Source organism: Dipodomys spectabilis, unplaced genomic scaffold (assembly GCF_019054845.1).
Source record: "Dipodomys spectabilis isolate Male_0828 unplaced genomic scaffold, ASM1905484v1 ptg000342l, whole genome shotgun sequence".
Taxonomy (NCBI): Eukaryota; Metazoa; Chordata; class Mammalia; order Rodentia; family Heteromyidae; genus Dipodomys; species Dipodomys spectabilis.
The window spans coordinates 2,054,474-2,076,555 of NW_024871019.1; the positions used below are offsets into that span (position 1 = coordinate 2,054,474).

Here is a 22,082-nt window from a genome sequence, read left to right on the forward strand (position 1 = left end):
GTTCCAGCCTACCGTTTACCAGAGTCATCGATACCTGGGGGTTTTCAAAAGCTAACACGGAGAAGCATTTCAGTGCTTGCATTCGAACCTGTAAAGAACAGAAGGACAAACAGAAGGCAGGCTAACTTTAATTCTTCCAATATGACTTTAAGGTTAGAAGCTCAGCTCCTCTCTTGAAGAAATAATTACTTAATTCTGCTTAAAATACTGAGGATGGCTTGAGGGCACAGCTCCAGGCTAGAGTATTTAATGCCTTGTGTGTTTGAGGGCCTGGGTTCAATTGCTAATACTGGGGGAAAAAAATGAACTAAACTGAACGAAGGCTTGGGGAATCACAATACCCCCCGTGTATTTGAAAAGCAGAATAAGAGCCAAAATTAATGTTGAAGTATAAAACACTATCATATAAAATACGTTTCTTAAATTTTTACATATTTTTTTCTTTAGATTTTTAAATATCTTAATAGGCTTAATAGTAAGTGGCAAGCTCTCTCAAGTGGATGCTTCTATTTCTTCTAAACCCAAATCAGAAATGTGAAGGGAGGCAAATTAAAAGAAGAAAAAAAAAAAATGTACTGGGTGGAGAAGGGAAAAGCACACAGGGCGAGAGAGTGCTCCTACCGCTGTAGGCACACTATGGTCTGGGCTGGTGCCAGGGCCCAGTCTCTTGACTCACATGAGAGTACAAGGTGCCCAAGGGCCATGCTGTTTCCACCAAACCACCTTACCCTCACTTCTGAGGCGGAGTCTTCACATAACTGCAGGCTGCCTGCAGGCACCCGGAGGAGGAGAGGAGGGACCTGGGCATGAAGAAGACCCGCCCCTCACCTGACCAGTGCCCTGCAGCACTAGCAGGTGCCCAGAGGGGGAAGCAGACTCTGCTAATACAATGTGACTAGGGTGCAAACCTTCCCATGAGCTCCACCTTCCCAGCCTCTGAGTCTTAGGATGTGTGGTGGGAAGGAGGAGGGATGGAGGAGGAGCCCAGAAAAGCACAGAGGAGAGGGGAGCTCAGCAACTGCTCCCTGCTGTGCAAGTACTGCCAGGTTCTGGGTCACTACATGTGACCTTCCCTGCCAGCAGCTCCATTCCAGCTGGCTCCTCCCCATTCCTACCGGGGAGCCCTGGGAGTCACAAGGAGGAAGGCTGAGAGAACGTGAACTGGGTTCAATGTGAGCAAGAAACAAACCTGGCTTACTCTCTTTTCTGCCACATGGGCTTCTAACGGGGCAGAACAAGATCAGCCCAGAATTTGCTACCACGGATTGGATGGGCAACACTGAGCGGCCGGTGTTAAGTCAATGCCAGACAGTAAGTTGTGGGGCTGCAGAGAAGCCAGGAAAAAGAAAGAAAGAAGGAAATGTGCAGGCCGGGTGCTGTGGCTCATGCCTGTAATCCTAGTCAGGACGCTGAGATCTGAGGACTGCGGTTGAAAGCCAGGCCTGGCAGGAAAGTCTGTGAGACTCCTATCTCCAATGAACCACCAGAAAAGTACAAGTGGTGCTGTGGCTCAAAGTGATAGAGCGCTTGCCTTGAACAAAAAGAACTCAGGGGCAGTGCCCAGGCTCCGGGGGTTCCAGCCCCATGACTGACAAAAACTAACACCCCAAAACCCCTAGTGATGTGCAGACTTTGATCTTCAGTCAAAATATGAAACAACACATTGTTCAATGCAGATGTATGCTGCAAGTTTAAGTTGCTGTGGCCCCATAAATGTTTGCGTCTTCACTGCTCCAGGCAGCCGCAGCTTCTAGTACATTCTACAAAGTACCTGCTGAAGCAGAAGCTTCAGTACTGAAGCCGAAATCAAGGAGATATGAAAATACCATGCAACCAATGAAAAGCAACAGCAATGCAAAGAACAGCGTCTTGAGAAGATGGAGATGAAGGGGGGAGGCTGGGAAGGGATGTGAAGGGGAAACAAAGGAGGAGGCTGCAATGCTTGATAAGAAATGTACTCATTATCTTGCCCATGTAATTGTAACCCCTCTGTACAGTATGTTCACAATAAAAAATAAAGATTAAAAAAAAAAAGAAGATGGAAATGAAGGGGCACCTTTTAAAAAAAAACAACACACTCTCTAGGTGACCCAGCACTCTGTAACAGTTCCTCATAAAGCACTCCTGACCCACGTCCATCAGTGAAGTGGGACAACGTGGGGGCCTCTGTCTCTACAACCAAAACCAGGGGAGAAAAAAAAAAATCTGGCCATGAGTTTTGCCATCTTACCTTGTAGGAGAGTGAGGTGAGTAGGTGAGCAATGTTCTGAACTGCGCCGTGGTTAAATAAAATTGTTTGATGATCTGGCCCCTGTAAGAAGAAGGGAGAATACAACACGTTAACCAAAGCATGTTTCGTTCCATGAAGAAAAACTGCATTTATGACTGCATAGAGTTCTCTGTTACCCCTTGAAAAAGTCAACCCCAGAAGAGCAGAGTGGACCTTGTTTTAGTCCTGAAGGGGAGAGCAGGGCGCCGAGAAGCTAGTCCTCGGCAGTCACTGCACAGAGCCCCATTGGAGCCACAGAGTCGCTGTGAACTCGGCGCTTCATGGGCACAGCCCGGCCCTAGGCCTGGGAGACCAGACAGTGGTGCTACCGTTCTTCGAACTGGAGTCTGATGGGCTTCGTGAGAGAGATCACAAACCAACTGCGAGAGACCCTCACCAACCACACCACACCTGGACAGTTTCTGGCCTACAACACTCTGTAACTGTGATGGGAATGTGCTTCTTCTCACTTTTCCTTCGAAAATGGGTACTTCTTAGAATAGGAAGTTATGGAGATAGGAAAATAAAAATATTTTATTTTTCATCAACTATTCTGTACTCATCAATGTCACAACGATCTTCCAAGTGGCAGAAGTGAAGTGTTCATGTAAAGCTTTAATGGTGCCACAATTCTAATGTATTTTATGGCCAATCTCATTCAAGGCATCCATGAGAAGTCTACTGAAGCCAGGGCCGGGAAGATATCAAATGACTTTAATCAGAAGAGAACAAAACGTATTATGAAAAGGCAGGCTAGATATCTGGCCAGGAAACTCTGTTGAGACTCTTAGCTCCAATTAATCAGCAAAAAGAAGCTCCAAGTAGAGCTGTGGCTCAAGTGGTAGAGTGCCAGCCTTGAGCAAAAGAGCTCAGGATCGTGCCTAGGTCCTGAGTTCAAGACTGGCATACACACATAAAACGGTACCTACAATTGCACTTGTATATGTACTCTCATCTCCGGAAGAACACAGAAACAAGGCACGTATCTCAGAACAACATGTAAGATTTCCCATTATGGAGAACACTGGTATGGTTCTTACTTTGCAGCAGTGTGAGAAGATCTGACAGATGTACTCCTGGGTGTAGCGGGACCTGCTCAGCAGCGCCATGAGGTGTGGTATTACTGTGGCATCCTGTAGAGGAAGGGGTGGAGAGGACAGTAATGAGGAACTTAGGTACTGCGCATACACCCTTGGTAGGTATACTTCAACTCATATCTTATGGGCAGTCAAACAAGTCTGTTTAGGGGATGAGGTGAAAGGAAAGTAAGATGGCCATCTGCTCATGCAAAAACCAAGGGAAAGGGTTCAATATTCATCCTTGAAACCAATAAAAGCAAGTAATTCTCCCTTCCCATAATCAGCCTATGTTCTTACAATAAAGTACTATCACTGTAGGAAGACTCATCAGAATCAGTGCTGAAATGGAGGTGACTGCTATGATAGGGAAGGTAAGCAGCATATAAGGAAGAACTACTGTGTAGAAATAAAACGTGACAATTTTCATCTTGAGGTGCTTTGGTAAGTGCCAGTAATGACTACAATCTCTCACAATGACTGTAGCTGGCTACTTTCAATCTGCATTAGCCAAGATAATTTAGAGGATTAGTCCTTCTTACCTGAAGCCCCAAACCGGCCCACTGTTGACACAGGGTGGCCTAGGAAAAAGATCAAAACCTCCCCAAGGATCCCCTAGGAGTTTCCTTTTATTTACCCTACAGAAGAAAGGACAGGGCGAAAGGGAGTTTTAGCCGGAACCACAGATGGCAAAGGAGACTTGCAACCAGCATCCCAGACCACGCTTGTCCTCCACCCATGCAGACTCCCAGAAGCTGTTTAGCAAACCTTGCCCTGTGGTTTGAGAAAGGATCTAAGTCTGCATCCTAACTAGCTACAGAACAAGACTGATCCTTCTAGTCCAAAGGCCCTTACAGAAGACAAGAGGATGAGAAAAGCATGCCCCACGTATGCAAAAGCTACTGAGTGGCAAAGACAGAAGTCATCTCATCCCATGTGCCGTCATAAGCAGAGAGAAAGAAAAAAACTTAGGAAACCTCAAAAGTAAGTCAGGTAGTCAGTGCTCAGAAAGTAGAGAAGATCAAAGAGCAGTTCCTCCGGCAGAAAGCAGGAGGCAGGGACAACCACAGAGCAGGCAACTGAGAGGCGGGCAGAAGACTCCCAGCACCTCACCCCCTCCTGCTCCCCACAGCTCTCTCATGCGTCTGCACGCATTTCCACAGCTCCATCCCAGTTCACACACGCACCCTTCTCTGTCAACTGAGTTGAGGTATCCGCAGTTCACAGATGACTAAATAAGACTAAGAACAGTTACGTAACTGCCCAAAGTTACCCATCCAATAACCAGGACTTCAAACTACAAGTCCTGCCCATTTCTGACTAGACAGCCTCATTTCTAGTGACAGTCTACAGCTGGCCTGCGCACACTCTAACCCAGTCGCGAGCACTGGAACATGGCGGTTCTCAGGCCCATCCCACACCACCCAACCCTTGTTAGGATTCTCCAGTGTCTCCAGGGAGTAAAAAGTGACATGGCCTGTAATTTAGATGATCTCATCGTCTAAATTTACCCTCTCTGGGCTTTATTAATCTCATTTAAAAAAATAAAATGAAATAAAAGCCACACCCCAGTGGTTCACGCCTATCATCCTAGCTACCCAGGAGGCTAAGATCTGAGGATCGCAGTTCAAAGCCAGCCAGGGCAGGAAAGGCCATGAGACTCTTATTATCTCCAATAAACTACTCAGAAAACCGAAGTGGAGCCGGGCGCTGGTGGCTCACGCCTGTAATCCTACTACTCAGCTACTCAGTAATCAGCTACTCAGGAGGCTGAGATCTGAGGATCGCGGTTCAAAGCCAGCCCGGGCAGGAGAGACCGTGAGACTCCTATCTCCAATAAACCACCAGAAAACCGGAAGTGGCGCTGTGGCTCAAGTGGTAGAGCACTCGCCTTGAGCTGAAGAGCTGAGGGACAGCGCCCAGGCCCAGAGTTCAAACCCCGTGACCGACAAAAAAAAAGTTCAATTGGCCTAGATTAGAGTCTTCCAAGTTACGCACTACAACCCATTGGTAGGATAAGGATGGGTCTGGAGCAGTTAGAAAAAGCAAGTGAATGGTGACCGATGGCCGACGCACAGCGAGCTCACCGTATAGAGCAGCTCCTCGGGCGTGACGGGGCTGGTGAAGATGGTGCGGAGGCATCGGAGGCATGCTTCGATGAACTTCAGGTCTGGAGACAACAGTCCTGCGAGCAGAGCCGACGCGTGAGGCTCCCTCTCCCCGGGTGACACGCTACGACTCGACAAGCCCACTCTGACCTTTCTGCGGCTTCCCTTACCCACCTTGCAGTAAGGCAGGGATGATATGGCAGTCCAGGAGAGACTTGACGTTGTTCTCAGTGCCCATCGCGAGACTTCCTAACACCACCGCACATTCTGCCTTCAGCTCTGTGCTTGAAGCTTCTTGCTGAAGCAAATACAACAATCTACAAAGAAGGGGATTGGGAAAGAGATGAGAAAACCAGAGTTAATGCGATAAAGCAACACAAGATAGGAGACCTACATTACCTCCCCCAGGGGGGAAAACATGGCTGGCTGCACTCATCTGACCCTCGGTAGATAATCAGCTATTTCTACTATCTGGTCAGGCACCAGTGGCTCAAGGCTGTCATCCTAGCTACTCAGGAAGCTGAGATCTGAGGATCATGGTTCAACGCCCAGCCCAGTCAGACAAGTCCCCGTGTCCAATCAACCACTGAAAAACTGGAAGTGGACCTGTGGCTCAAAGTTGTAGAAAAAGCTCAGGGGCAGTGCCTAGGCCTTGCGGAGTTCAAGTCCCACAACTGACAAAAAAGAGAAGCATCTGAAAAGATCTAGGAGATCTTTTTTTTTTATTTTCAACAAAAGAGCTTAACAGGGTATGCACTTGAAGTCTGTGTACAGTGGTCTCGGTGGAAACAGTGCCACAGCCGCATTGCCTGCTTCTCCCTCCCCAGGGGAGTCGCTCAGAATGCAAAGACTCTCACTGCCAAGTTCTGTCGGGTCTTAACTTCAAAGTGGAAATGGAGCCTAAGTCCACACCGGTAGTGATGAGACTGCAGAGCTGAGGCCTCGAGAAGCTCTTCAGGCAAGGAAAGCTCTCTCTTCTAACTCTCCCGTGTAGGGAATGAGAAAAGCCTCCCATTTCCGCTCCAGTCCAGCTTATCAAATTAGTCCTACTCCCCAAATCTCAGCCCTCCACAACTTAGGACAAGTTCAGAGTAACACTCCAGCATTCTGACCTTACATGTGTGCACCATCCATGCATGTCTATATATAACATGTGAGCTTTTTGCATAGTTTGAAAGAAGACAGTTTTTCAATAGAGTACTTGTCCAGTATGTGACAGGGAGCCTGGCTTCTAGTCAAGTTTTATAGAGAGAATGATGGAAGGGAGACATGGATCAGAAAGCGTTGAACGCATAATTTGACATGTTGAATTGAAACCCTTTGTGCAACTATTTAAATATAATATAAAAATAAGTTTATTAAAGTATTAGAGATAGAACAGAATATTTAGCTGTCTATCCATCCACAGAATATCTATATAAAATAAATCTAAATCCTCAGAAAGGGGAGGAGGGTCAATAATATTCCTGAATTCCCAGAGTATTAACAGAATCATTTCTTTCTTTTTTTTGCCAGTCTTGGGACTTGAACTCAAGGGGCCTGGGCATTGCCCCGAGCTTCTTTCACTCAAGGCTAGCACTCTACTACTTGAACCAGAGCATCACTTCTGGCCTTCTCTGTGTATGTGGAGGAACCCAGGGCTTCATGCATGCTAGGCGAGCACTCTACCACTAAGCCACATTCCCAGCCCCATTCCTGAGCTTCATTTGCTCAAGTCTAGCACTCTACCATTTGAGTCACTTCTGGCTTTTTGGTGGTTAATTGGAGATAACAGTCTCATGGACGTTACTGCCCTGGCTAGCTTTGAACATCAATCTTCAGATCTCAGCCTCCTGAGCATCTGGGAATACAGGTATGAGCCACCTATACCCAGCCACAATCATTTCTCATTCTACTTGCTGGCATGTGTATGTACATATACAACACATATTATAACCATATGATATAGATAGGCTATATATACAGATTTCCTTAGAGATAATCCAGATACTTCAAAGCGTATCTTTTTTTTGGGGGGGGGGTCTGGTCGTGGGGCCCGAACTCTGGGCCTGGGTGCTGTCCCTCAGCTCTTCAGCTCAAGGCTAGCACTCTACCACTTGAGCCACAGCGCCACTTCTGGCTTTTTTCTTTTTTCTTATGTGGTGCTGAGGAATCGAACCCAGGGCCTCAGGTATGCAACGCAAGCACTCTACAACTGAGCCACCTTCCCAGCCCCAAAGCGTATCTTTTAAATAAAAGGATTTATTTTAAAAATAGGAAAGACAATACAAAATCAAAGGAGCATTCTGACTGGCAGTTAGGAGCTGCATTAGGAACTTAGGAAGAATGGCAGAAAGGAAGTTAGAAGCAAACAGACCTTGGGACAGCTCCTAAAACGATGAGGTTGGCTTTCTGCTTGTTGTTTCCAATGACAGCATTTTTCATGTCTCTGAATGAAGGGAAAGAAAAGAGGATGACGTATACTGACACGACACATTGTAGAGAGAGGGATTCACTCCACTTGCATGCCACATCTTGGATTGGCAAGTGTGGAGCACTGACCACTTGGTGTGTGACAGGGAAGGGACAGCGCTAGGCGCTCAGTGACCAGAGGTGCGTGCGTGCGTGTGTGAATGACAGCTATGTGGAGAGGGAGAGCAACTACTGAGTTGCTGTAGGGAGGCCCAGCGTCCTGAACATAAAGAAGTACAGGCCACCTTCAACACCCAATTCAAACCAGCAGCCCTTGAACACATGGGACTTGTTTTAGGGGATACTCTGCCCACTTTTCCTCTCTTTCTGACTTCAGTCAGACGACTTCCTGTGATTCCCTTTTATCTGCTTTACTGTCCATGTGCCGCATGCTTTGCTGGTTTTGTTTTTTCAATGGCTGTCTTCGGATTTCTGGGCATCATTTAATGAATTGGGACTTTCTCGTGGAGCCACACTGGCCAACGGGGCCTGCAGGGGCGCTTCCATCTCCCCACCTTTCTTTGGGCTGCTAGGAAGGTCTCAAACTTTATTTGTCCACTGGTTAGAAACAACAGAGTACATTGTACTCGTTTGGCTTTACGCAGCCAAGTATATTTTAGGCAGATTAAGCTATATTAAACATTTTCACTGTTCTCCTATATTGGCCAGTATGTTTATTCTAGCCACATGGGGCTCTTTAGCTTTCAGGGAGAAAACTACAGTAAGAGTACCTACGCTCACGATGGGAGAAACATCAACCCCACACCTCCTAACGCCTTAAAAATGGTCAGATCTGCTGAATCCCGGACATGGCGCTTCCCTTCCCTGCGGTGCTGCTTTCCTTCCCAGCCTCCCAGCTAGTCCTTTATGCTCCCTTCCTCCCTTTCTCTTATGGCTTCTTGCTGTCTGTTCCAAATGCAGCTCATTCGTTTACCTAGCAGCTACCTACTCATGGTCTACGTTGTGCCAGGTGCCACCGTGGCTACTCTAATCTAGAACCCTCAGCTCTAGTGTTTCCCCGGTCTCCTCATTCTTCCTAAACTGAAACAAGGTGTCTGCCCCATGATCCCATTCCAAACATAGGAAATAGGAATAAATTAAATGTTTTTATAGACAAAAAAATACACCACCCCCCCCGAACCAATTTACCAGCTCTCTTGATAGTTTACCAAAAAAAAAAAAAAAAAAAGATAGGAAGAAGGTAGCCAACCTGCTAAAAAGTTAAATGCAGACTGAAGAAAACATAATTAGTAACATGTACATTGCAGCTGGGAGCTGGTGGCTCATACTTGTAATCCTAACTAAGGAGGCTGAGATCTGAGAATCACAGTTCAAAGCCAGCCCAGGCAGGGAAATCTGCAAGATTCTTATCTCCAATTAATCACCAAAAAGCCAGAAATGGAGGTGTGGCTCAGAGGTAGAGCACTAGCCTTGAGCTGAAAAAGCTCAGGAACAACGTCCAGGCCCTGAGTTCAAATTCAGAACCAGAAGGGAAAAAAAGAATTCTTGCTTTGGCTTTAACAAGTTAAGCTGCCTATGATAGAGAGCAAACAAATTCCATTCAGTGTTACAAGGCGAGGATAGTAGCTCACCTCTATGAACAAGCTAAAACTAAAAGAGAAAATAATCATAATTCTCCAGGGCTCTAGCAAATCTAAGGACAGTGTAGTCTGTCTGTCCGTCCCTCCCTCCATCACACATCTGTCATCCTCATCCTCACATCTGAGCTTACATCACTGTTACATCCTCCAGAAAGATGACCACCACACCTCCGGCTTCTCTGTGAAAATACACCTGTCACTTTGTTACAACCGAAGTCTGCTGCCCTTTCAAGGCAAGAAAAGTAAATCTGACCTGGAAGTAGCAGAGAAATTCCTACCAATGGATCATTACTTGTGATTCTAGACAATGTGCCACAGAGAAATACGCACCTTTGTAAAAGGCAAACTCAACCATCACACAAGACAGGAGCACAGCAAAACTAAGTGAGATCGCTGTGTAATTACCTCTAACTTTACAATATGCGATCATCCTCACCACAGCCCTGAGGGGCGTCAACCCCGCTGGGGCAGACGAGGAGGGCACGGCTAGCTGCGGAGGTGTTTTCAGAACCCCGTATTCACTGACAGCCAATCCTCTGAAGCCACAGCTACTATACTAGATGATTATTCCATTACCTTCAACACATCAGGCCTTGTAATAAACTTGACAGAAAATGAAATTTGGTAGATTCATTTGCTTTTCTCTTTATATATGTGTGTCTTTTAGTTAGACACGTTTTCCCCAGATCAAAGGAACACAATCTCTTCTTTTTTTTTTTTTTATTGGTTGTGGCACTTGAACTCTGGGCCTGGGCGCTGTCCCTCAGCTCTTCAGCTCAGGCGACTGCTTTACCATTTGAGCCACAGCTCCACTTCCTGCTTTTTCTGTATAAGTGGTACTGGGGAATCGAACCCAGGGCCTCATGCATGCTAGACAAGCACTCTACCACTGAGCCACCTTCCCAGCCCAAGAACAAATCTTTTGCCAATCAACTTGAATCTCAGGGGAAGGGGTTGCTCTAGTTAAATTACTGCAATTCAACCATTTGATTTTGAGCTCAGCACGGTACTAGGCACTGGAAAGCGTACAGAAATACCATTCAAAGGACCTGTTCTGAAGTATTCAGTCTTCTTATAGAGACAGAGGCAACACAATGTAAGGCAGGGCTGGGTTATCACAGAGTGCTCACAAGGCTAAGAAACCAGATGCTAAGTGACCCAGACAGATTCCTACGGCAATGGTAAAGAACCAACACAATCCTAGGAAAGTAGATGCAGAGGGAAAAGCAGAATACAGCCCATTTCTGAGCAATGCGAGGATCCTGGACTGAACTACCTACCCAGCCCAAGGAAGTGAATGTGCTTTCCATCAAAAACCCAAGTCAACTTAGAGATGCACTGTTTACTTTTACACTATGTTTACTTTTACTATGTACACTAAGTGCAAGGGAAAAAGGCTTGGAAATTGACAGTAATTTAGTTCATTCTTATAAACTACAATGTGATACATATACTTGGAGCATAAATAATTTTAGATACAGTTCTGATCTGTATCAAAAAGAAAATCACAAAATGCTGTAAATATTTAAGTCTTTCTATAGTATCTATGGTTCCTTAATAAAGAGAACAGCTGGGGGCCAGTGGCTCACGCCTGTCATCCCAGCTACTCAGGAGGCTGAGATTTGAGGATCCTAGTTCAAAGCCAGCCTGGGCAGGAAAGTCCGTGAGATCGTATCTCCAATAAACCACTCAGAAAACCGGAAGTGGTGCTGTGGCTCAAGTGATGGCACATTTTCCTTGAGCTGAAGAGCTGACAGACTGTGCCCAGGCCCAGAGTTCAAGCCCCATGACCAATACATAAACAAACAAACAAACAATTAATTTGGGGGCTTAAAGGCATGGCTCAAGTGGTGGAGAAACTGCCTAACGAGCACAAAACCCTAGCACTAGCAAAACCACAACAAAACAATACAAAACAAAGAGGACAATTTTGAAAATTAAACCCTGGCTCAGAAATTAGGGTGTTTATTATAAAACTACTTTATCAATGTAAGATTCCATATCAATTTACATTTTCCAAAATCAAAGCATAGAGTAGCTACATTAATAAGTACCCAAGCACCCAGACACTTTTTTTTTTTTTTTTGGTCCGGTCATGGGGCCTGAACTCTGGGCCTGGGTGCTGTCCCTCAACTGTTCAGCTCAAGGCTAGCACTCTACCACAAGAGTCACAGCGCCACTTCCTGCTTTTTTCTTTTTGCTTATGTGGTGCTGAGGAATCGAACCCAGGGCCTCATGCATGCAAGGCAAGCACTCTACCAATAAGCCACTTTCCCAGCACCCACTTTTTGAGGTCTATTATTCTTTAACTCTACCTAATAATGTCTAGTGAAGATCAAAAAATATATTAGAACATTATGGAATAATGGGAAGTCTACAGATATAAAAAAGGCATATACTAAAATACATAAATACATAGCTACTTGTGGTAGTCACAATATTACACTTATATACACCCAGATTGCTAGTGTATTTAAGCAAAAATTACAGAAACTTGATGTAATAAATTCTAGATAACCCTGCCTCTCTTTTAACCATAGTTCTCTGAGCAGATCTGGTTTAGAACATACTGTTCTTTTTTTTTTTTTTTTTAATTGTAAAGCTACTATACAGAGGGTTACAGTTACATGAGTGAGGTTATGAGTACACTTCCTCTTGAACATTTAGAACATACTGTTCTAAATAAGCAGGACTCAAACTGTTACATCTGGTGTTAAATGTTCTTTGTATGTATTTATTGTGTACATTTATTAGAAGAATAACAAATTTTTGATAGCACTAGGGTTTGAACTCAGGACCTCCCATTTATTGGCTTGCTTACTCAGCTCAGACTGCTTGAGTTGGGCTGGTTATTTAGAGATGGAGTCTGGTGGAATTTTCTCCCCAGGCTAGTCTCAAACTGTAATTCTCAGATTTCAGTCTCCTGAGTAGTTATGATTACAGGTGTGAGCCACTAGCACCCAATAAGGAAATAAGTTTTTAGGATATTAACCTAGAATTATGTTAAAACTATTTAACTTAAAAGTTTCAAAAAGCAGTGCTGGGAAGGTGGCTCAGTGGTAGAGCGCTTGCTTTGCATGCCTGAGGCCCTGGGTTCGATTCCTCAGCACCACATAAGCAAAAAGAAAAAAGCCGGAAGTGGTGCTGTGGCTCAAGTGGTAGAGCACTTAGCCTTGAGCTGAAGAGCTGAGGGACAGAGCCCAGGCCCAGAGTTCAGGCCCCATGACCGGACCCCCCCCCAAAAAAAACAAAACAAAACAACGAAGTTTCAAAAAGCCTCATGCTTTGTGATAGGAACTTGTTTCTTTAGCTCAGGCAGGAAGATATATGTCCATAGTCTATTGAAATCTTAGGCACTTCATTTTCTAGAATCGGAAAACTAAATAATTATTATGAAACCAACCTCTTCAGTAGATTAAAATTCCCACCCCCCCCCCCTTTTTTTTTTTGGTGCCAGTCCTAGCTAGGGCTTGAACTCAGGGCCTGGGCGCTGTCCTTGAGATTCTTTTACTCAAGGCTAGCACTCTATCACTAGAGACTCAGCACCACTTCTGGCTTTTTGTGCTTAACTAGAGCTAAGAATCTCACAGACTTTCCTGACATTGGAGCTTTCAGCAAGTCAGAAGACCTATGGACAAAGCAGCTTAGCTTTGCCATGGTTGAGCTGGAGTAAATATAAGATACTATGTGGCTGGTAATATTAACTAACACTGGAAGAGAGGAAGGGGACCAGCTTGCTCAAGTCCAAATGCATCTGCTCACGACCCTGCTCTGTGCACCCCTGTCCCGGAACAGCTCAGGCCTTTAGTCCTGTGTGTTTCCCAGTTCCATGAGAAGCCTTAGGCTAGACCTAAGCTAGGCAGCCTCTTTACAACTCTCGTGTGAATTGTAGCTGGGGTGCTGAATGGCAAAAGGAGGGACAAGTCACCTTTGCGTCTCATGGTTTCCTATCTGTCCGGCTTTATTTGTGTAAAGTATAAGCCCCTCCAGTAGTTACTTTAAAATGTTTCCTCTTATTAAACATGTGGAAATTTTGGAGAAAAGGGCATGTAGGTTATTAAGAGTTTATCTAAATTTCTAATGACTGCTTTCTCAATTCTGGTATTTCAGACATCACTTGGAAATCTAATAACAATTGGCGCGTTAACTAGAAATAAAGCAAAACAAAAGCAAAAACAAAAAGAACTAACAAGATTTACCAGCTTATTCTCCCCTTGGCTTTCCAGTTACAAAACTGCAATTTTATTCTCTTCTTTTGTGGCTATTGAAAGCAGCAAAAGCATTCTCCAAAGGAAATTCCTTTATTTATTTTTTTAATGTGAAACAAGTATGCTGGGGGCGGGAGTGGGAGGGCGACAGGGAAGAAGCTAATCAATCAGGTCAGCTATAACTATCCAACAGACAAATCTTTTATAATAAAATACAAAAAGGCTCAAATGACAGTCTTTCCAAAAAGAAGCCAAATGGAGGAAAAGAGTTATAGCCCTGCATTTACAGAAGTATAGTAGGTAGCAGATTAAAACAAAACAAGCAAGACTTTTTGAAAGACTCTTAAATACATACTACTTACATGACACCTTGTAGAACTTTCTGGGGATCAGGGTCAAATAGCCTGTCAACATAGTGGCGACTGCTAGCTGTTACTTCCTAGAAAGTAGGGGAGAAATGATGACATCTGAAGCCATGCATATCAAAATTCATAGCCCCACCCCCAACAGCAACCAGCTACATCATCTACCTAAAGGAAGGTGCACAGATTCCTACTGAAGACTTCTTACTGCCTTCTCCTCTCTGTCTGGAATATGCAGGCAAGGGGTTTCTTTCTTTAAAGAACTGCAAACAGCAGTGTTCCCTTCAAGATGTCAAAGATCAGTATTTTTTTTCCAAGAGCACCCCATATCAAAAAAAACAAAGTCCATGGAATTACTGCAAATATTGAAACTGAAACTGGCAGAAGAGTTTAGGAAATTAACATAGTTACAAAGTACAAAACTTTGTTCATTTAAAAGCTAAAGGGGAAAAATACTAAGGGTATTTCTGTAGCTACTTTGCTAATTCATTTTGAGAAAAGCTTGGGAAGCATGACAAATGGCAAGTTGGAGAAGAAAGAAGACACCAAATCCCATTAGAACCTTAACCGGACAGTGAACTCACTCTGGTGAATCCGGGCAGATAGTCTCCCTAGACTTAGGAAGCAAGCTTGCAGAAACAAGTCACATATGTATAAGTATTTTTAATATAGAGAAATATAAGCTCAGTGCTGGTGACTCATGCCAGAAGTCCAACCTGCTCAGGAGACTGAGATCTGAGGATCTCAGCTGAAGCCAGCTTAAGCAGGAAAGTTCCAAGAGACTTATGAAGAAAGAAAGAGAGAGAGAGAGAGGGTGAAGGAGGGAGGGAGGGAGAAAGGGAGGGAGGGAGGAAGGGAAGGAAGGAGGGAGGGAAGGAAGGAAGAGACAGAGGGAGGGAGAGACAGAAAGAAAGAAAGGCAGGAAGGAAGCAAGCAAGCTGGAAGTACAGCCATGGCTCAAGTGGGAGAACACTAGCTTTGAGAAAATTAAAAAAAAAAAAAAGCTCAGGGACAGTCCAGGCTCTAAGTTCAAGGCCCAAGACCATACCAAAGAGAGAAGGGGGGGGGCATGCGCGCGCACACAGACCCCTAGACACACAGACACACACGGGAAGGCGAGGGATAATTGATGTGACTTCTGTTTAGTATATACAGAGGATGGAGAATTTGTCCCTTGAACTGACTCAGAAAAAAATAAAAACTTCAGTAATAGAGTTGTCACACTTCTGTAAACAATTCAGAAATGGGCTGATTACAGGTCCAACAGAGCTATCTATCTAGTCTAAACTAGATGAGGCTGGGTAAGTTGGAGAGTTAGAACAGAAAGAGTAACTGGAGCCAGGTAGTGCGTACCTATAATCCTAGCAATTGGGGGTGGGGGTGGGGAGGGGTGAGGCAGAAGGATCTCAAGAAATCCAAGGCCAGGTGGTTAAACTATGTCTTCAAAAATGAAATACTAAAAACAAAACAAAACAAAAAAAAAGGGAGATACTTACCTCCTTTTACTTGTATTTTGGGGTTATGGTTATTTGTTTACTTGGATGGCTAGCTCTTTTATATTTAGTTTCAATGTTGCATTATTTAAAACAAAGAGAATATACTAAAGAACCAGAGGAGAAGGCTTTGTTGCCCACTTGCTTTCAGAAGTGGGCTGGAATATGCTCATACATTGCCACCCGTTAGCCATAAATCATCACCAAGAGGAAGTAACTTTTCCAGCGTAGTCGGTAGAAGATGGAATACCAGCTTGAAACTCGGAGTTACAAAACAGTAGCTTTGGATGGGGCTGGGAAGGTGGCTCAGTGGTAGAGTGCTTGCCTTGCATGCTTAAGGCCCTGGGTTCGATTCCTCAGCACCACATAAGCAAAAAGAACAAAGCCGGAAGTGGCGCTGTGGCTCAAGTGGTAGAGCGCCAGCCTTGAGCTGAAGAGCTGAGGGACAGCGCCCAGGCCCAGAGTTCAGGCTCCATGACTGGACCAAAAAAAAAAAAACAACAAAACACAGTAGCTTTGGAGAACTGTACAAATTCTCGATTTGTGGCAATGAAGGGAACCCAAATCAGCAATGTGCTTTCCTTTTACACCCTCACTCAATTACTTTACCACTCACTTCCAATATGAACCCCATGTATGAAAACCCAACAGTAGAAGGAAACAAGCCACGAGGACAGAAATCACTGTACCCACTACAGACCACTAAAGCTCAAGGTCGTTTTCTTAACAGAACCGAATCAGAGTTGGAAGGACTCTTCCCAATTCCTTGCTGTGCAAACACATGCCTCTGATGATCTTCATCCAGGTCAGACCATTAAATCTTAAATAAAGGCCACAAGCAACAACACAAACATATCATGAAGCAGTACATCAAGAGCAAAAGCTAGGGCACAGCAGTGTGTGTGTGTGTGTGTGTGTGTGTGTGTGTGTGTGTGTGTGTGTGTGTGTGTGTGTGTGTGTGTGTGTGTGTGTGTGTGTGTGTGTGTGTGTGTGTGTGTGTGTGTGTGTCATAGTAGGGTGGGGGGGGGGCTCTGTCAATCCGTGTTTTTTTTTCCCCTTGGGTTTGTTTGTTTGGGGTATTTTTTCTTTTTTTTTAACAGTAAGTTCTGGGCTTGTTAAACCCTTAGCCTCTCTTCTGTTTGGTGGTGGATCTTGGTTTTACTGCTCCCTCTTTTCCGTTCCACAGCTCTACATGTCTAGCCTCTCAATGTGGTTAGGAATCATGAAAAGGCTGAAAGACACGTGTCTGAACAGCAACCCTGCTGCTCTGCATCTGGCTCGTGGATGCCACTAGCGCCGGCGATCTAGAGCCAGGCAGTGCACTGAAGATGACAAGCAGAGCAGGCCCAATGTTTCTTCCTACTGTGACTGTGTTCGCTCTTCTGTGTCCCCTGCTAGTATTCGAAAATACAAGTCTGCCCAAGACCAAGGCAGCACTGAGGAGGAGTCACTAGCTGGGAGAAGTCAGGGAGGAAGGCTTCGTGGGCAGTGATATCAGGAAGGACAGGGAAACAAGCCAATGTTAGGATCTCAGCCCCAGGACATGTAAACCAACATGCTTACACATCAGTATTTGCTGCTGGCTGTGCAGAAGAAGGGTACACACCTCCAAAGAGAAGACAGCTCAGGAAAGCCAGGGCCAGCAAACACCTCTCACAAGCCTGATGCAGCCAAGTGAGGCTACTTGGGTGCCACTGTGGTGTTGTGCCAGCCCACAGTTAAGTTACGTTAGTGCTCAACACTGAGATTGCGCAACAGAGAGACCCCTTGCCAACTCTCCGGGTACACTTTGGGAGTGATATTGTGCCCGCTGCCTTGTGACTAAAAAGGCTTTATTTATTTGCTCAGACTCTTAACAAGCAGCAATAGCCTATGGCCTTGGAGCTATCCATGGTGCTTGGGCCGGATCTGGCCGCTGCCACTGGCTTTCCTATCATAGTGCTCCTCTAAGGGGCTACCTGATGCACCATCTGCACTGCAATGATCACCATCAGGACCCACTTCATACCCAGGCCCCCCACACCATCTGTTAACACAAAGCCCTTTCTGTGGGCGTGACATCTTCATGGGAGATGGCTAGCATATTCTGAACCAAAAAAAAAAAAAGAAGGGTCTTGACAACCAAACCCCACACAACACCTTGTATGAATCTTTAAGTTGTCTTGTGATACTTTGATTCCCGTCCTCCTATGACTTAAAACTGCATTTTGGCTCAGCATATGCTGATGATAGACACCAGGACAAGTTAAAGGTATTAATTCAGAACTAATGCTGGGATTCAAGTACCCACAGCTCCTTAAAGTTATATATGTTTTCTCTGATGAAGAGGATGTGGAGCGGCATACCTGGGAAGGGCTAAGAACCAGTTATCTATAAATGTGCCAGCAGACGAGACCACATGGCCAAAGAGGGAAAACTTCTGGGTGCCGTGCCGGATCAAGACAATGCTCATGGCTCTTCCTTTTCCTTGGTCTTCTTATCCCATCAGTCATCATGCACATTCAAGCTGAATAAAAAAAATTTGAACCCTCCTCCCTGACCAGGGCAAAAGATGCTAATATTCTGTAATAATTTTCCTGGTGGCAAGCATCTCCAAATTTTAACAGGTCCCATGGACTGGAAATGCTTTTATATCACAATTTATTTCCCAATATAAAGCACACTCTTACTAATCTTCCTTCCCAAATACCCCTGTTATGAATATACCAAAGAACCTAACTAGTTCTTTAATCTTTTCAGTTGATGGAATGATGTCAAAATGAAAAGGTTGAGGCGCACTCCTGCAAAGCTGACCTCCAGTGGAATGCCTTTCATTCCTACTCAAGTGGCCCAGGGATCCTGGCAGGGTTCGGTGATAGCAGCTTCGCTCCGACTACCAGAAGGAAACAGGAATTTTGTTTTTGTCGAATAATACCCTCACCAGAACTCCACATGGCAGATGGTATTGTGAAACAACCGCCAACTCAGAAATCGCGAAGATACAAGCCACAGGCTGGGGATGTGGTCAGTGGTAAAGCACTCATACAGGGCATCCGAAGCCCTGGGTTTGTATTTACATACTGAGTATTTTAAAATTTAAAGACTCAATACACAGGCCTTTCTGATTCTTCATAGTTCAAGAGCCTTCCTCAATACTGGGTGTCTGAATCTAGGTGGCGATTTTATCTTAAAGACACAAGAGGCCCTGAAGCACACAATAAGCACCCCGGATTCTTCAGACCCTACCACTGAAGAGAAGGAAGTTCCTCTCCTGACTAACTCATGACCACCTGCTGATGTACGCTGTGCTTAGTGGTAGGGTAAACTAATACACATTTTTAAAGGTGCTCAACAGATTTCATTCTGTATTGATGATTAAAAGCCAAGGCTGAAGCAGTCTTGGGTTTGTCAGTTGCCTATGTAAGAGAGCAAATCAATACGAAACAACAGGCAAAGCCAAACAAATACAACCAGCAAGAGCCCAACGAACTCAAGTTCTATCTGGATTCTGAATAGCCTGTAGTTCTAATGGCTGCTTGTCCAAAAAAAAAAAAAAAAAAGAGCAGACTGGCATTTGGAAGACTGTAGAGAAGGCGGTTTATTTAGCCTGACCTGTCTATATCAGCCTACAATGTGATCAAAGGCATATTTACCTTGCCACTCTCAAACCAAACTCAATCCTCTTAACAAGGTCTTGCTTGCACAGGCATAAATTTTCAGTTTGTTAAGTCTAATTTTCTTTTTAAAAATAGGTCTAATAATTCTTCACTAAATGGAAGATTCCGTGGATTTTTTCCTGTTTTATTCTAAAAATTTCACATTTTACAATAAAATCTATCATTCACTTTAAGTTACTTTTTGTGTAAGGTACAAGGTTAAGATCAAAGTTCTTTTGGGGAGCCAGGTACTCATGGCAGTAATCCTCGCTACTCAGAAGGCTGAGATCTGCGGATCACAGAGCAAAGTCAGCCCAAGCTGGAACTCTTATCTCCAGATAATCACCCAAAAGCCAGACATAGAGGCGTGATTAAAGTGATACAGCATCAGCTTTGAGAGAAAACGCTAAGGGGGAGCATGAGACCCCAAGTTAAAACTCCAGTACTGGAACAAAAACAAAACACAACGAGGTTTTTAGGGGAGGGAGTACAAACCCCAAATCTTACTCTACCACTGAACTATACCTGCAGAACCAAGGTATTTTGTTGTTTTTGGTGGTACTACATTACTAGGATGGTATGCTAAGACCTAGCCACGCTTCCAGCCCTATTTTGCACTATTTTTAGGCTAGGGCCTTGCTTAGCACCCAGGAGAGTACCTGAGCAGCAATCCACTAACTTTCAGGCTTTCCCATGAGCGTAGGAACACAGCTGTGTGTCTAGTTTCTTACTGGTGAAGATGAAGTCTCATGGACTTTCCTACTTGGGCTGGCTACAAACCACAACCCCGTCTCCCAAGAATCTTAGGATGACAGGTGTGAGCCACTGCACCGAGCTCTGGGGTGGGGAGGGAGAGGTCTCACGAACTTTCCTACTGGGGCTGGATGCAAACCACAGGCCTCTCATTCTCAGTCTCCTCCTGTTCTCAGTACCCTGAGTCCCTGGGATTTCGGCACCAGCCACTAGCGCCCGGTCATCCATGTTCTTGTCTAACCTAGATTTAAGAGGATGGAACAATAAGCTATACATCTGGAGAAAGTACTTGCCAATACCCATTGGTGTTCATATATACAGCTTTCAACAGTCAGCAATTAAAATGAACAGTCCAATTTGGAAGTGGGCCAAAAGATAGGAAGAAGTATTTCACCAGAGAACATACAGATGGCAAATAGGCAATGGAAAGATTTTTGAACATTACTAACTACTAGAGAAATAAATGCCAAGATGAGCTGGTGTCACACACCTGTTAGACCAGTTAACATGAAACATGAGAACAGCACTGGAGAGGATGCAGAGAAAATGGGTATCTTGACTGTTACCAGTGGGAATGTACAATGGTACCGCCACTCTGGACAAGTTCATCAGATCCTTTGCACACTGAGCACACACTAACCGTGTGCCCTGCAAACTATACTTCTAGGCTCTACATGACTGCTCACAGCTGCTTATAATGGCCCAAATAGCAAACAACCAAAATGTCCAATAGATGAATGATTAAACTGGCATAGGATGGGATCCCATTCCATATGATGGATGCTACTCAGCAACAACGATGGAACACACAAACACACCACTGATAGCACAAATACCACCTGTGCATGTGGTAACCTGGACATATTTCAAGAGCACTATGCTAAGTGACAAAAACCAATAACAAAAAGCCACGTTATATGATTCGGTATATGTAACATCATAGAAAATAGAACTACAGACGTGGACAGCAGGTCTGTAGTTGTCAGGGGTTAATGATGGTCAAAGGGGTAGAGAGGGTAGGTGTGACTAGACTATAAAGAAGTATTGGAGCGGGCGCTGGTGGCTCACGCCTGTAACCCTCGCTACTCAGGAGGCTGAGATCTGAGGATCGCGGTTCAAAGCCAGCCTGGGCAGGAAAAGCCATGAAACTCTTATCTCCAATGAAACTACCAGAAAACCAGAAGTGGTGCTTTGGTTCAAGGAGTAGAGAGCTCGCCTAGAGCTGAGGGACAGCGCCCAGGCCCAGGCCCCACGACAAAAAAAAAAAAAAAAAAAAAGAGGTGTTGGAAGGAGATCTCGTTGGGGGCAGGAGGGATGATAATGGTGTTGTTTTCTACCTGGAATGGAGGTGGTCCATCCATGATGGACAGAAGATGCGCATGCTTACCCCAGATACTGTACTGTTATAGAAGATGGAACCCATGGGGGAAACACCCAAGAAGTACACGTGAAGCTCTTCGTGAGCTCTTTGCTACTTCCAAAGGATCTATGCTTCTTTCCAAACATAAAACAACCTGAAGTCTACAGAACCTGGGAGAACTTACAAATCTGTTGAAAGGGGTGAGGTTGTAATGCTGAACGCAAACCAGACATAAAGAGAGAGATCATGGGGCTATCCACAAAGAGTTGGAGGGGGCCCAACTCCCAAAGCAGACAGTCCAACCAAGCATCAAGTACCTAGTATTGGTAGGACACAAGAGTTTAGGAAAGGCCAACAGATCACTTCCGAAGTAACTTACTCTCTAAGATAAGGCAGAATAATTATACACAGCCCTGAAAAAAACAGGCCCCTTTGTCTGGAAGTCTCATCTGTCTTTTTTTTCTGTCTTTTCTTGGGCTCCCAGCTAAATGCTTTTATTTGGGGGGGGGGGGGAGGGGGTCCGGTTGTGGGGCCTGAACTCTGGGCCTGGGCGCTGTCCCTCAGCTCTTCAGCTCAAGGCTAGCGCTCTACCACTTAAGCCACAGCACCATTTCCAGCTTTTTTTCTTTTTGCTTATGTGGTGCTAGGGAATCCAACCCAGGGCCTCATGCATGCAAGGCAAGTGCTCTACCACTGAGCCACCTTCCCAGCCCCTCAATGCCTCTTTTTGAGTGAAAACCTCCCTATTTCTGTAGGACTATTGGAT

At 44.9% G+C, this 22,082-nt stretch overlaps 1 protein-coding gene across 6 annotated transcripts in view; it reads right to left on the minus strand.

Moving 5' to 3' along the window:
- Armc8 (armadillo repeat containing 8) overlaps positions 1-22,082 on the minus strand; it is a 52,038-nt gene that overhangs the window by 26,645 nt on the left and 3,311 nt on the right. For 4 of the 6 annotated variants that reach the window (XR_006145083.1, XM_042665726.1, XM_042665725.1 and 1 more), the window contains exons 2-8: positions 14,076-14,152; positions 7,810-7,881; positions 5,628-5,770; positions 5,433-5,530; positions 3,310-3,402; positions 2,231-2,311; positions 13-88 (exon numbers count right to left, since the gene is read on the minus strand). Coding sequence is in view for 5 of the 6 variants with exons in the window: in XM_042665726.1 (XP_042521660.1) it covers positions 13-88; positions 2,231-2,311; positions 3,310-3,402; positions 5,433-5,530; positions 5,628-5,770; positions 7,810-7,881; positions 14,076-14,152 (640 nt within the window). In the remaining variant the exon portion in view is untranslated. The remainder of the gene's footprint in view (positions 1-12; positions 89-2,230; positions 2,312-3,309; positions 3,403-5,432; positions 5,531-5,627; positions 5,771-7,809; positions 7,882-14,075; positions 14,153-22,082) is intronic. The other 2 variants (XM_042665727.1, XM_042665728.1) reach the window with 2 other exon arrangements.